The sequence below is a fragment of the Anomalospiza imberbis genome, chromosome 1 (assembly GCF_031753505.1).
Source record: "Anomalospiza imberbis isolate Cuckoo-Finch-1a 21T00152 chromosome 1, ASM3175350v1, whole genome shotgun sequence".
Taxonomy (NCBI): Eukaryota; Metazoa; Chordata; class Aves; order Passeriformes; family Viduidae; genus Anomalospiza; species Anomalospiza imberbis.
The window spans coordinates 139,185,467-139,201,192 of NC_089681.1; the positions used below are offsets into that span (position 1 = coordinate 139,185,467).

At 39.0% G+C, this 15,726-nt stretch overlaps 1 protein-coding gene across 7 annotated transcripts in view; it reads left to right on the forward strand.

Moving 5' to 3' along the window:
* The window catches only part of CCNY (cyclin Y), a 119,976-nt gene that overhangs the window by 91,787 nt on the left and 12,463 nt on the right, over positions 1-15,726 (forward strand). For all 7 annotated transcript variants that reach the window (XM_068173591.1, XM_068173647.1, XM_068173600.1 and 4 more), the window contains 3 exons: positions 663-698; positions 4,569-4,626; positions 4,728-4,847. In XM_068173591.1, coding sequence (XP_068029692.1) covers positions 663-698; positions 4,569-4,626; positions 4,728-4,847 — 214 coding nt within the window. The remainder of the gene's footprint in view (positions 1-662; positions 699-4,568; positions 4,627-4,727; positions 4,848-15,726) is intronic.

Here is a 15,726-nt window from a genome sequence, read left to right on the forward strand (position 1 = left end):
ATACAAGGACACTTTTTGTCTGTGTGCAGAATATAATCAGGGGTGCTTTGGTGTGTGGTTGAGAGTAGGGGAAATGCATAATGCAGTAATTTATTCAGGGAGTCGTCTTTCCTGAGTTAAAATAAGTAACTTGATGCCATAAAACTGTAGGAGTGTGGTATTGGAGTCTGCTGTTTGAGCAGCTATATAAAGACAGACCCAAGCAATGGATTTAAATATACAATCATAAGCCAATGATGATTAAAACATTTTGTGTTAACCTGTCAGCAAAACTAAAGAGAATGTCCAATGCCTGTGATGCTTTGTCTTCAGCCTTGGAAGTCAGTAGGGGTTTAATCATTGGGTTTAGTGGAGTAGGGCATTTAATGGAAAGTTTGTGCAACTTGATACATGAAATGTGAAGATAATATGAATATGATGATAACATGAGGTAAAATACTTAATTACTAGTAAAAAGGATATAGTTGGAGAGTACAAAACAAATATTATAAAATTGTCTGTTTACAGCAGTTTTCCTGATATCTAAGAGCAAACAAAAGAAAATAGGCTGTTGACCATATACTGTTTGTCATGTTTTGTGCTAGGTTTTAAATTTGCATGCAATATGACAGGAAATACAATATGGCAGTCCTGAGATATTAACTCTGTATTTTTCTTTACAGTGTAGCTCTTGCAATATATTACCACATCAAAAACAGGTATGTGAATAGTGGAATCTTGTACTGAACATATCTTTTATTGAAACAAGTGAACTGCTCAATCCCCAAAAATCCATGCTTAATCTCCTTCAAAAATGTTTTTGGGTAGTAGTTTTCTTAACTTACAGGCTAGCAGTAAGAAACACACACATTTTCTATATGTATTATTTTACATAGAAAAATTAAAACTGGATGATTAAGTACCATAAAAAATGGAAGTACTCTAAACATTGAAAAGCTCTGATGATTCAGTGTTTGGTTTTATATGCATTGGACACTTCTGCATTGTTGCATATGTTGCACTTACATGTAGAAAAAGCTGAATAGTATCTTTCAGTTTTAAATTTTTAGCTGCACCTTTGTAAAGTTAACTGTGTATATCAGTAATCAGTTAGGATTTTGAAATAAAACCCATGAATTATACAGTAAGAGTGGCATTGTGAAGAGATGTAATTCAAGATGCCTCAGAAACAGAGCAGATTCTGGCTTATCTCTCCTGGTATAGTATGTTTTAGATCTATGCTCAGTCAAGTTGATTGAAATTGAATAGAAAAAAGGTTCTCTGAAAAGTAACTTGGCACATATATGAGTTTGCTTCATGTTGAATTGTGCTTTTGTATCTTAATTTCCCTGTCCTCATGATATGTCATGGTATCCTAAAATAATATTTCCTGACATTTCTAAGGAGAGGTTGTATAAATAATTTAAGTGACTTCTGTGTCCATGATTTTTCAATTGGCCTTTTCAGAGAACTTGGCTTAGATCTTGATTTATCAAGCCACTTCGATGTTTTTTCTTCTGGACTATAAGAAGTCCAGCTAGAACAAAAGGAATTACTCATGAGTTTAAAGTTCAGCTGGTACGTCATTCAGGACCATGGTTCAGGTCACTGGAACCCATCACCCTTCTTGAAACAAGGCTGACATCTCAAGAGAATCCTTTAAATGTGCACAAGAGCAGAAAGGCTTAGGGCTTGATTCCTGCTGAAAGCTCTTAGAAGACTTTCTAAGACATCAGTGGGTCTTGCACTGAAACGTGGCAATAGATAAATGAAAAGTTGGAGTGAAATCTTCTCTTGAACTTTTAATCTCATTTACCAGGAAATAAGGCATGAGTGGTCATGCTTGGATTACTTGTTTATCTATCTGTGGTTCCTTTCCCCCGTTTTTCCGTGGTCCCTGGATTAGTTTGGTTAGCTAGTTGGTTTTTGCTATGCTTGACTAAATAATAGAGATCTCAAAGATAATCAGACTCCAAAGTTTTGTGGAAATAAATTATTAAGTACTCTGCTAATTACCATGCAGCTGAGTAAAAGGCTTGAGAGAATCGGGCACATTAGAGAGTACAAAGGGTGAGAAACCTCAGTATAAGAGTTTGCAAGTGAGCAGGAAGGATCCAGAGCCAGGGGCATCCAGAGCCACAGTGTGCATGGCCATCTATGCTGATTGCCAGGGAGCTGATCCCTGTCTGCAGTAAATTATGCCCATTTGTGGGCTTGCAGAGCCTGATGCAAATTTGACCTACAGCTGGTAGACAGAGAGACCAGACCTTTATAAAATGAAGAGTACTGTGTCAGCATCTTGAAAACAAGTGTGTTCTGACTGTTACTTTCTTGGGAAAATTGTTATCTGTCCTTTCACTTCTTGGGATGGAGAGGTGGTTGATTCAGGAAACTGCTTGCTGCTGCTTTCCCTGGAATGTGCCTGGGGTGGGGAAGTGCTGTGCCTGCACTTGGGACAGAGTCCCAGCAGTGATGCTGGAGCCAGGCTCACGTGTGGCAGTTTGAAACTCTGAAATGAGGGCTGTGGAACAACTGCCGGGTCTTGGGTTCTCTCTGATTTGGGAATGGAGGGACAATGTGATAACAGCACTCAGTTGTGCTTGCTGCTGAAACAGCAAGAGCAAAACATATGTTCTGTTTCCTGCTATTATAGGAGAAAAGGAAGTTGTTGACGTCTGTGGGAGAGTTCGGTTCATTATGGGGGATGGGGGGTATGAAACCACTGTGACTCTTTGACTCAGGGTTCATTTTGACAGAAAATGAGTCAAGCATCTGCTTTTCCAGAGAATAATTCATTTTAGACAGTATTTAGTTGGTCCTGTTCTCCTGCGTAGGAGACTTAAACCAAAATTACTTCCTAATATTTCAAACCCTCACCAATCTATTGCATGAAATATAATATTTCTTCTCATGTTTCTCACACATCATTTGATTGTAACATTCTAATTATCATTCCTCCCTTTCCCATTGTCTATTATCATGGTTATAGTGATCAGTTTTCTTCATGCTTTTTTGTCTTAGCTACTCAACAAGTGAAAAAAAACTACACCCATCTTGTTTTTGAAGAAATGCATAAGCATTGGTGAATTTGCTAAGGAAATAAAATAAACCCCAGCAAACTAACCATAAAGAATGCTTGAGTAATCAGTAGATGGTCCATTTTTAGAAAGAGTACAATGTGAGTTGTAATGAAGACAAAAGCCTCTCAAGTTTTTTTTTTTTTTTTTTAACACATTTTTGAGGGCAGTCAGGTATGACTTCATAGCATACAGCAGCTACAACCTGAAAAAATAAAATAGGAAATTGTTTGCATTGTGAAGTGCCATAGAACACCAGTCATTTCGGGGAGACTACTTCTGCATCAAAATACTGTTTTTAGGTAGGGTTAAAAGAGTCTGGCCTAGAATCTTTACTGATAGAAATTTTCTAGTAATTACTCCAGTCACCCCAGTCCAGATTTTGGTTTTATTTATTTTTTATTTTAGTTTATTTGTTTGTGGGTTTTTGGGGTTTTTTTTTGTTGTTGGTTTTTTTTTTTTTTTTTTTTAGTTATTGTTTATTTGTTTTAATTTAGGTGCTCTTTTTTATATTAAAAATGTGTTTCTTTCCAGTGTTGGCCTCAATTTTAGTAGAAAAAATGGCACCTTCAGATGCTGAGTTAATAAATGTATTTTGCAGACATGAGTCCACTGTAAAACTTGTGGTTTGCATGCTCTGAGAGACACATGCTGCTAAATAAAGATAGAAAATATGTATTCAGTGGTTCGTTTGTTAACTGTATGATCAGAGTACCAGGGATGCTAAAAATAAAGATGGAACTGTAATAGGTAGATCAGATTGATGCATCTGTCCAGAAAGTGCCCATACAGTTATACTTCTTGGTTTTGTGTTTGTTAATGTCCTTGCCAAAGTTACATACAGCAAAAATCTTCTATTGCATCCTGGATGTTAGGCTTGTGAAGTTGCATCAACGTGCATGCTGATATTGAGCTACAGGGATTTCAGAGAAACATCTAATAAAACCAATGAATAGGAATATTATTTTGTCTGAATTTTTGTTTGTCTGTGTTTCTTTTGGCTTTCAGAATTCATTAGTATAATAGGGTTTTTCAGATAAATTAAAAGTATGTATGTATTAAGTAAAAGATTACTGTAAAAATAGCATTGCATATTAGTAAGCATTTGCAATGCTGGCAATAAAGGAGGGAGAGGCAATAATGAGATGAGAGATTTCAGGGGTGGACATGAGTAAGTTAAAAAAAGGAGAAAAGGAGAGTAAGCTGGGCTGATTTTATCAAGTTTGTAGTAGTACTTAAGCCTTGCAGTAAAGAGCACAGCAGTTTTGTATCTTGGCCACAGAGAGCTGAGTGTTTCAGCATGTTTTGTAATATGAATTTCTTGTTACATGAGGGCCTTATGGCAGAGTAGGTCCAACCTCTACTTGAAAATCACATTTCATCAGTGGTTCTAAGCACCCCACAGCATGGGGAGTGTTGGAGTTTGAATGGTTGGAGTTTGAACTTGTGTCTGTGAGGGTTGTGTGCTGTTGTGTCCACATAATGACGGTACTTTGGTTTTAATGCTTTTAGGGACACAGACGGAAGAATGCTCTTAGATATTTTTGATGAAAACCTTCATCCCCTTTCGGTAAGTTCATCTGCCTCTCCTTCCCTTTCATGTGAACTGTCTTTTTTTTCTGTCTGCTTCATTTTGTTTCAGTCACCTATTTGGAAGTATTTCTTCCTTAGAAATCCGAAGTGCCACCAGACTATGACAAACATGACCCAGAGCAGAAACAGATTTACCGCTTTGTCCGGACGTTGTTCAGTGCTGCTCAACTGACTGCTGAATGTGCCATTGTCACCCTGGTGAGTGTCTGAAGGATGACATCAGCCATCTGACAGACCCAGTTTTGTTCTCAAAAGTTGCTTTTGTATGATTTAATAGATCTAGGTGCTGCCAGGGAATTTTTTTCTCACTATGGAGACAGGAAATTCCTTAATGGGAAGAGATGCCATAGTTCATTTCATGGGTAGAGTAAGTGAGGAAGAAGAGATTGGGTAACATGTGACACAAAACCTGGGGTCCTGCCCTTCACAGAGTGAGAGTGTTACAGGCCACCAAGGTGACTCATAAAAAAATGTAGGTGCCATAGGTGGTCTGAACATGAGGGAATGTTAAAAGCAGAAAGTCTTCAGCTTTTGGGGGGTTTGCTGTCTCACTGCAGCTTCCAAGAGAGACTTGGGAACAGCTGTAGGTGATTTGATAGCAGTAATAAGAATTGACTGGCGCACGAAGGATTCAGTGAGTGACTGGGACATGTTGGCTCTCTTCTACTTACACTGTACTTGTCATGGGATTGAACAATTGTACTCAAGTCTGAAGTTTAGCTGCTTAAAAATAGCACAACACAAAAGAAGGTTCAAATTTTCAGCTGGTGTGGATCAGCATAGCAATGTGGATTAAAAGAGCTAAAGTGATCTCTACCAGCTGGGAATTTCTTAATTTTCTCGAAATTTATATCCTGCCAATTCTGACAAGTCTGTTCAGTTTTCAGTCACAATTTTGGCCATGTTCTTCACTCAGAGATTTTAAAATAACAACATGGTTTTTTACCACTACAACTTGTGGTTTCATGACAGCTTAGTTATACATTTTTGATGGAAGAAGGGGAAATTAGAGAAGGTGAATTTTGAAGCCCCGGCCTACTTGTTTCCTCTATTAATCTATTTCCCTTGGCTTCTAAGATTAGTTGGCAGGCTTTTCTCCTTCAGACAGTCAGAATGAGTTGTACTAGCCAGTAAAGAACAGAAATATGAGAGAAATAGGGCAAGAAACACCCTCCAGTGCTCCACCTTTCCATTTTGTAGTTTTACTCTACCTACTTGCTTGACGGTCAATATTTATTTTCTGAAATGACATTTTGCCTGTCTCTTTTGCATAATTGTACTAAGTGCTTGTCCTTCTTCCTTGTCTTCATAAGTGTTTTCTGCTGGAGACAAGATATGTTGTGTGAATCAGTATGTTCTTTTGTAATATAATTAACCCACTGTCAAATGCCTTGTTGTATTTATCTGTTATTCAGTCTTAAGTTATTTGATCAACGAGGGCACTGTTTAGTAGAAAGACAGGGAGCTTTTTTTTCTCCCTTTTTAAATAGCATTACCTTTCTGTTACTGCAATGCATGGGAAGTTCTTTCCCACAAGTTTTATATAACTACTTCCTTGCCGCTTCTGGTTCTTATGTGGTTCCCTTGCACGTAATTCTTTTGAAGTATAAATGTTTTTAGTTAATTTGTTATATTGCAGAGGCAGTTTCCATAGTTGTTAGTGCTTGAAAACTTAGGTGTTTTTTTTTTTTTTAACCCAGCATAATGGTAACAGGAAAAAGTGCTATAGCCAAGTTCTCAGAAGCAGCCATGCAGATGTTTAGATGTTTATGGGTAGATTTGGTGCAGGTGATCAGTGTTTGCCATTCTGCTATTCTTGCCTGTGTGTTGTCAGGATAATAGCACCTGCCTGACCCCCCTTTCCAGAAACCTTCAGAGTTTGTACATAGTGTTTTACAAGTGTGAAATTCTGCTGCTGCTGTTCTCAGTTTCCTCTGTACTTCTAGAACCCATTTCTTTATTCGTTTGTGTCATCAGGAGGGGCCCCAGGCACAGATTGTGTTGTTTTTGAACTACTCATATGTGGAAACTAATCTGTGAAAAAGCAAGCGACCCTTTCCCCCTTCCCACACTCCTGAAATCTTAATAATGTTGATACTGCTGTTTATGAACCTTGCAAGTTTTGATATCCTGTCTGGAGAAGGAGAGATCAGCATTCCCTGCTGGAGCTTGTGTTTTGCCAAAGTCTGGCTGTCCGTCAGAGAGCAATCTGATAGCCCTGTCTGCCACTTGTTCCTCCTGGGAGGGCTGCCAGAAGGCAAGAAATGTGGGGATCAGCGACATTTTGAACAAGATGCTGCAGTTTTATCTTTCTTTCACTCACTCTAATTATTTTTAAACAGTTCTAAGCACCCTTTTTTACTGCCCACATTATTAACATGCGTGGTTGAATGCACCCACTGTTTGTCTTGGTACATGCATTAACCAGGTAAAAGCAGCAGTAACAATCAGTTCTACAGCAGTCTGTGTTCAGCACAGGAGCTGAGTAAATGTGAAACTCCAGACTGAGATAAGCTATTCTGCAGCAAAAAGCTGGCATTGTGTAGCTTCAAGCACTTAATTAAAACATTTCAATTAAAGCCTCCACTATTACAGCAAAACCGATTTATAATTAAACTAAAAATTTAATTTTTACATAGCCTCCAGAGCTGCCTAGAGATTTCCCACACTGATAGGTAGAAAATTAAAACCTCAGGTTGAAGCAATTAAATACTAATTCACATTATTTATTTCTAAAATAATACCATAAGAATAAAATTAGTTTTAAGAATTGCTTTGCTATTTTAAAGCTTGTGACTAGTGGTTCTAACACCAGTGATCAGCATAACTGTATTCTGTGACCTGACTTATTGAAAAAAGTCTCTTGCCCCAGAGTATTCCCACCTTTGCTAAAACTGAGAAATGCCTGTGTCCTCTTTAGCATCTCCCTCAGTGCAGAGGTGGGAAGTTGTACTTGTGTTAATCTACTAATTGGATGGCAAATAAAAATGTGAACAGGAAAACAATACAGTGTTTGCATGTCAGGAGAATTAAATATTTATGCTTTGTTCTTTTGTTCTGTGAAAACAATCCTATGAACTAGACCTGAAGAGCAGAATGGTTCAAGTTTTCTGCTTTGCCTTGGCACGACTTGCTGAGTTTTTTGCAAATAGGCCAGAGTTAAGGCTCTTTTAATATACTTCTGTGTCCATAGTGGTTTCATTTTACATTTGCAAGTATGCTTGGTCTGCATGCTGTAGACAGATCAAATACAGTGATATGTAAATACATACAGTACATGAGCAGAATTATTCTGAGAAGTTCAGAGGAGCATGCTTTTAGAATACCTTAAAGAGTTCATACTGTGACTGAGGGGATTTGATATTAACAAATTTGAAATTTGAAATATGTAAGAATAAATTCTCCTTATGAAAAACAGGGATTTAATTAATCCAGGCAGATGTTCCTGAGTTCTTCCTTTATTATTTGGTCACATTTTCAGCACTTAAGTAAAGAGAGAATACTGCTGAGCTGTATTGTGAAAACTATTGTATTTGTGGAGAATTTTGTTTTGTTTTCTGGGTATTTGGAGGAATGGTGAAAGCTTTTTTTATTGGTTTCCTTTCACTAGGATGTTTTTACTTTTGAATGCTGATAAAATGTTTAAAAAGTGTATTTCAATTGATGCATAAAAAATCTGATGCTTGTTTAAAAGGAAAGAAAAACACAAAAGGGTGTCCAGAGTCCATAGAGATACTTGATCTGCAGAGGTCCTTTTCTGCTGGCCCAGTGTAACCTCCAACCTTTACACAGCTGATGGAAGATAAAAAATCTGATGCTTGTTTAAAAGGAAAGAAAAACACAAAAGGGTGTCCAGAGTCCATAGAGATACTTGATCTGCAGAGGTCCTTTTCTGCTGGCCCAGTGTAACCTCCAACCTTTACACAGCTGATGGAAGATGCAGGTTTCCCTGAAGACCTCTGAGTGCAATCCAAAGCAGTGCTTGTTGCCTGGTGTGACTGTGAGGAGAGTTGTGTGTATCCAGTGGTGTTGGTGTCCACCTTTGTCTGATCTTCAAGCATTCCTGGGGAGGTGGCAGAGCCCAGCACTTGGCCACATGAGAAGAAGGTCTCCAAGGTGTGGAGAGAAGGTCCCTCGACCTGTGCTGTCGATCCTGAGCTCCTTGGCAGCTGCACATGGCTCAGGGTACACGCTGGAGGAGGCCAGGAGGAACCTGTGCTCTGGGAACTGGCGGGATAGGGATATTCTGGCCCCTGCTTTTAGGGCTATTCTTATCTTTTGACTGCGGTCCAATGTACAACACATGGGTGATTATCAGTTAATACTTACACATCTACTTAGTCAATTCTTGCCTTAGAGTTGCTGGGATATGCACTTAATGAAAAGAGAACAACTGAGGTGGGCATTGAGGGGGAATTCTTTTTAAATCGCAAGGGAAGAGGACATTCAAGGAGTGTGAATCTGCTGATGCCTCTTGGGCTTCTGTGTGGGCAAAGAATAAATGCTGATCCCAGTTTGAGACTGGAAAGTCAACATTGCCTAACAGTTGGAGTGCATTTGACATTGGTTATAAGTATTTGTCTTAAAAGGAGTAATTTAAGGGGCAAACATGGAGATGGGTAACTTTTATCTCAGTTCCATTTGTGCCCTCTATAAATATCTGTAATGGCACTTTGCAGTTGTTCACCTTTTTTTGTAGTTCTCTGGCTGCTTTTGTTACTTCTTTTCACCATTTGGCCTCAGAAATAAAAATGGGATGAATTTCAAGGACCACAATGATATGATGTCCTTTTCCACCAAATGGGTGGCACCAAACCTTTGTGGAATATTTTAAATGCCCAGCTGGGCAATTGCAAACCACGGTTATTTCTGGAGAGTCGTGGTAGGGAACTGGCTGATAGCTTAGAACAGAGCATATGGCAGTTCAGCGATTGGATTAGAGCCGTGATTTGGCTGTGTGAGACCTGCTACCAATTATAATCTTTTCCATAAAGATACCATTTCAGTTTCAGGGCATTGTGACACACTGAAGTTTTCTCATTAGAGAGAGATGACTCTATATTTCTTCATAATATGTTGGGATGGGAATGTCTTTGTTAGTTATTCTGTGCTCCTGCAATTTACAGTGTGGGTTACCTGATGAGGGAGGGAATGAGGTGTTTGCAAATAAAGGTTAATTTGTAGATTCTCAATTATAGTAATTAAGATAGTAAATCCATTGTCTCCTTTCTGTCAATGTAAATCAAGTGAGAAATAATTTAAGCCACTAGAGTTTTATTGGTAAAATAGAGATAGAATTTGACATAGGGCCATATAAAAACTACGTGGGAGAACATAATGTTTTGCTTTTGCTGCTGCCTCAAAATTCAGAATTATTCTAGTCATGTCAGTGACATTCCTCGGTGATTGCCCATTGCTTGAATGTGCTGAGATTCCCAGTCAGCTTCCTTGGGGGCAACACACAATTTCTGACCTCTTAGTGTGCCACCACAGGAAATTCTAGTGCTGTATACAAATATAATTGCATAATAATTTCAGTTGGAAGGGACTTCTAGGGGTGATGTCTGGTTTGGCCTTTTCTGAAAGCAAGACCAGGCTGATCAGAGCCTGAGCAGTTGAGTTTTGAGTTTCTCTGAAGATGAAAAGTTCATAACCTCCATAGAAAACCTTCTCCATTGCTTTAGGGAAGCCTAAAAAAAAAAGAGAACTACTGTATTTTTAGTGTTTAGACTGCAACTCCAATGTGATAAGAGGTATCAGTGGAGTATTGGAAGTTAATGTTGAACAGCTTCAAGATGAGGTTACAAAAAGAAGCAAAACTTCTATAAGAACCCCATCTTTTTTTTTTTTTTTAAATGAGTGTTTTTTGTGATTGTGAAATACTGAAATGAAATTATTTGACACTTTCACGTTTAGTATGTATCCTCCTGAAGAAGGGAAAAAAGGGAAAGACATCTTCTCCAATATTTTAATTTTTCTTTCTACTTGAATATATTATATAATGTCCAAAGTCTGCTGTAATATCCTCTGAGATGGGAAACATGAGATGCTGTTTCACACTAATTAAAAATGGACTCTTTAGTGCTATCTTTAGTTTTCAGTTTCTTCAAATGATTTATGTTCTGTTGATTGGGATGTTGTGTAACCAACACTCTGCTATCCAGGGTCATGGGGAGCCTGACATCTTAGATAACTGGGACAACACAGGATACTGTGGTTGGTTACTATTAAACACTTGGGAAGAGCAGGATGGATTCACCCACCTGCACATAACCACCCTGGGGATTAGTTCAAGCTCAGCAGTGGCCCTGCTTGGAGCTGCACTGCTGGGCCTTGGATGCTGTTGCTGATCCTGGTAGTTTGTGCCATGTTACAGTTCTGTGTTTGGATAAAAAAAGCCCCCCAGGACCAGTGGTTATAATGGATGCCCTAATGCTATTTAGCATGCCACTGCAAGTCCAGGTCCCAGGAGTCAGGATCAGAGGCATCCAAACTAGGTCAGCATGGAGTTGTTTCAGGTCCGGCAGATTTAAGAGTTGAAGATATGTGCTGAAACAAATCAGTTCTGTACTTCTGCTGGACCCGAAATGGCTTTGGAAGCCATTTAATTGCATTCCTGCAGTGTTACATCTAAGCTAATGAACCTCTCCAGAGTTCATTGAACTTCCAGCCAATTTGGGATTATCTATACACATGGAGTGGTAATTTTATTTAATTAGTATAAATAAAGTCTCTTTCATTCAGATAAATGAATTTTTAACAGAGGCAAATCACCAAATTGCTTTCACTTATGATTAAGTAATAATTTGCTGATACAAGTACAAAGGTCAGTCATTGTGAAAGCTGGGTGTTAGTCTGTGGAAAGAGATGGAAAATAATAATGCAATATTGATCCTTTGAAATCTTAACTCTGTGCAGTGTGCATTCTGATGTGTGCTTAGTTATTAAAAGTCTCCAATGAGGTGCAGATGTTGTCCATCAAAGCTTGTTAGACTGACAGTCATGTGAAATCAGATGATTCATTTCCAAATGCAGAATGTAGACTAATAATGGAGGTACCAGACTCTGAGGTATTGAGTGTGTAAATAAAAATATATGGACAGACCAATGGCCATTGGCATTTTCCCAATCAGAATTCTATTTTCGTTTCAGCTAGGATTTGTATTATGGTAGAAATGAGTTTTGAATACTGTGGTGTTGTTGTTACTAACACTGAGCTGTATTTGTTCTTTGCAAGCTGGAAAGAATTTAGAAGTGTGGTTTTTTTGACTGAAACCACTGAAAGTTTTTGCTCATGTCACATCAGTAACTTTAATCTGTATAAGTAGTCTTGTTATCATTGTGTAAAAAATATCTATACATACAGTTGGAACTAAGTGGGCAATGATAAATGTGATGAAGATGAGTCTTGGATGCTATGAAAGTGCTTGAGCAGAACTAGTTGTTAAAGCAAAATAAATATGAGTCTTTTGAGAATTCAGCTTTTGAATGTTTAATAGAGAAGTACTGAAAAGTTCTGCCTCAAAAGCTTACTTTCAGGCACTGCAAAGGATTAAGCAAACTGGAAAAAAGTAACAATGGTGCAACAGCTTCAATTTGGTTTTAGCTTTGGTTCCATTCTTGAGCATGGATACAGCTGTTAAAAGCTGGTGGAGGTAAATAATATTTTAACCTCTAGACTCTAAAAGCTCTTTAGTTCTAGTTCCATAAAGGACCACCTGTCAAAATAATCAAAAAGACAGATAGTTCTTAGACTTATGTTTAAAAAAAAGAAAGAAAAATAGCGTTTTTCACATTGTTTCTTCTGCATTTTTTGTCTTTCGCCATATTAGCAAATTTATTCCAGCATTCTGAGGTGGAAGTTGTAATATTCTTTTCTATTGTGACCTTTTAAAATTCAACTTAATTATATTACTTCATAGCAGCTAGTTCTAAAGAAGATGTAGAAAGTGTTTTTGCCTTTGAAAATCAGGCCAGTGAAATTCATTACAAGAGAAAAATACACTGAACCACATTGTACACTCAAAATTCCTGTTTGATACAAAACCAGTATTCAAGAAAATGACCCTTGTGTTTAAGACACTCTTTAGACATAATTGCATACAAATGATATTTCCATATCTCACGTTTACCGTTACAGGGCCAACATTTTCAGTGATTTTTTTTAATGAGGTGGAGCATGCCTCCCTGTGTGTGGGAAGACTCCCTGGCTTTTGCCAGCAGAAGCAGGTGGTGTTCTCCCACCCGCAATGAGTTTGTTTGGGATGAGTAGCGTAGTGATTAACCACCCCACCAGCCTTCCTCTTCAAACAGGCTGAGAGCCACCTGGCTGTTCTCCAGAAGTCTCTCCTGATTCAGCACATCTTTGCAGCAGCCAGAAGCACTCCCTGCAGTAGTGAGTGTATGGCAGACTCTACCTGTCCCACTCTGATGTCCCATCATGGGACATTGTGGGCTGGAACTGTGTCCCACGAGGGCGTTGTATGTTGAAATGCTCTGAAATGAGACCAGCTCCTTTTATCAGAAATAATGAACTTTGGGCACATTTACATTGGAGACAGCTCACTTGGCTCTGTGTGTGCTGCTGTTATGAGGTTGCTGTACATCAGCAGGGCAACAGCTGAAGTGTGTACCAGCCTGAATTTCCCAATCTGCAGTCAGTGGGTTCTCTCTGGGAGAGAGGCACAGGGAGAGCTAGAAGAAAGACTGTGTGTGTGGCTGGGTGAACTTGATTAAAGGTTGAAGACCTACACTAATGTCTCCTAAAGGTACACTGATGATGTCACAAATCCCAGATTACAGTGAGTTCTCACACTGACTAAGGACCTTATTAACTTTAACAAGTATTTGCTGCATGTAGTCTTGTTCTTTTTCTGTCTTCTCTTACTTGAGTGTGTACGTAAAACCCAAGCTGAGTAAAGAAGGCCACAGCAAGTGAACAAAATAACTGCTTATTTAAGGCATGTTCAAGAAAGGAGTTGAAAGCTACACTAAGTGCCTTTCTAATAGAGAGCTGTTTATCATCCTCAGTTTTACTGAAGTATGATAAAGAGCCTCGTTCCAGCAAACAGTGTATCTGGAGTCAAGCCCAAGTTATCACCAAGGAAGCAAGAGTGCTTTTTCACAACCCTCAACATGCTATTGGCAGATGGATCAATATGGTAATGAAGTAGGTGTAGGAATAGACTCTCATCAAACTCCTGTTTAATTTTTAATTCTGATTTCTCAAGTATGTGCTGGTGGGAAAATAGTGGCAAGTTTATGCTGCCTTTTTACTGAGGTGTAATTTCATCTGCTGTGCAGATGGACCTTGACAGGCTTGAGAGGCTGGCCTGTGCAGTATTGATGAAGTTCAGCAAGGCCAGCTGAAAGGTCCTGCACATGGGTCAGGGCAATCCCAAGCACAAAATGCAGGCTAAACAGAAGATGGCTTGAGAGCAGCCCTGCCAAGAAGAACTTGGACGTGTTGGCTGGGGAGGAGCTGGACGTGGCCCAGCAGTGTGCCCTCGCAGCCCAGAAAGCCAAACATGTCCTGGGCTACATCCAAAGCACTGTGGGCATCAGGTGGAGGGAGTCTGTCCCTCTGCTCTGTTCATCTGAGTGTTGCATCCAGCTTTGGGGTCTCTGACATTAAAGGGCATGGATCAGCTGGAGCAAGTCCAGAGGAGGGTGATGAAGCTGATCAGCGGGCTGGAGCACCTCTCCCATGACAGGCTGAGAGAGCTGGGGCTGTTCAGCCTGAAGAAGAGAAGGCTCTGGGGATGCCTTGCAGCAGCCTTCCAATACTTGAAGAAGGCTTACAGGAACGCTGGAGAGGAACACTTTATGAAGGTTTCTAGTGGTAGAACAAGGGCTACCAATGGCTTTAACCTGAAAGAGGTTAGATTACATGTTAGGAAGAAATTCTTTACTGTGAAGGTGGTGAGACACTGGAACAGGTTGCCCAGAGGAGATGCCCCATCCCTGGAAGTTTTCAAGGCCAGGCTGGATGGGACTCTAGCAACCTGTCTAGAGCAAGATGTTCCTGCCCATGACAGGAGAGTTGAAGCTAGCAGGCTTTTAAAGGTCCTTCCAAGCCAAACTATTCTATGATTTTCTGTCTTTCTTTGGAATATAATTCTTACCTGTTTACATTTTCTTCTCTAAGTGCCTTTGAATTTCAGCCCCCACAAAATCCTTACTTAGTAGTTTTTCTCTTCTCTCTCTTTCTAAGCTAGAGCTGTACATTAGAAAATATATGTTTTGTGATTTTTGTATGTTCTATTTATCTATATATATATTATAAATGTGGAGTATTCATTATAAATCTGCTAAAACTGTATGTGAAAAGTTGAGATTTTAAAGGTTTGCGTTAACAGTAGAGAGTCAAATTCTGCATTGATGTGAAGCAAGTTAAGTTCATCTGCTAATTTGAGTGGCATAATATTGCAGCTTCCATATGCTCTCTGCTTATGAAGCTCCCAGCATTAGTGTATTGTTTTAAAGAAGTTTTCTGCTTCCCAGGGATGGCTCCAGGGAATGCTGTATTTTCATTATTTGAGGAGCAGTTTTGCTTGCAAAGTTGACAAATTGACTTGTGTGATACAGAGTGTAAGGAGCTTGTTTACACAGGCTGTCTGGAAAGCAAAAGACAGTGTTTTGCACAGAACCCCTAGATAGTGCATACACCAGGGAGATCCATGTGCCACCTTCTTACTGAGCTTTGTGTTTCTGCAGTCTCACCATAACAGATTTTGTACGTCAAAGTCTTTTCAGAATGATCTGCTAAATAAAAAGTCAAACTTCCATCTTCACTAATGGGCTTGACACATAATTTGGATTTTTGTTCTTAAATAACAGTTTGCCTTCCATAAGAAGGAAAATAATTTTTTTAACAATTAGTGATATTTTGTTTTATAGTATTATAACATAACATTAAGGTTTTCTTCAGCTTTAGGATGGCAGGCAGGGGGAATCACAGCTAAATAAGAAATGGTGTATTTAGGAGTCTGGTGTCTGACCTCTTGAAATGGGTAATAGGATCAGAAGGCAAAGGCCAACTAAAGTGGATTTGTCACATCCAGTTTTGAGCCTGGCA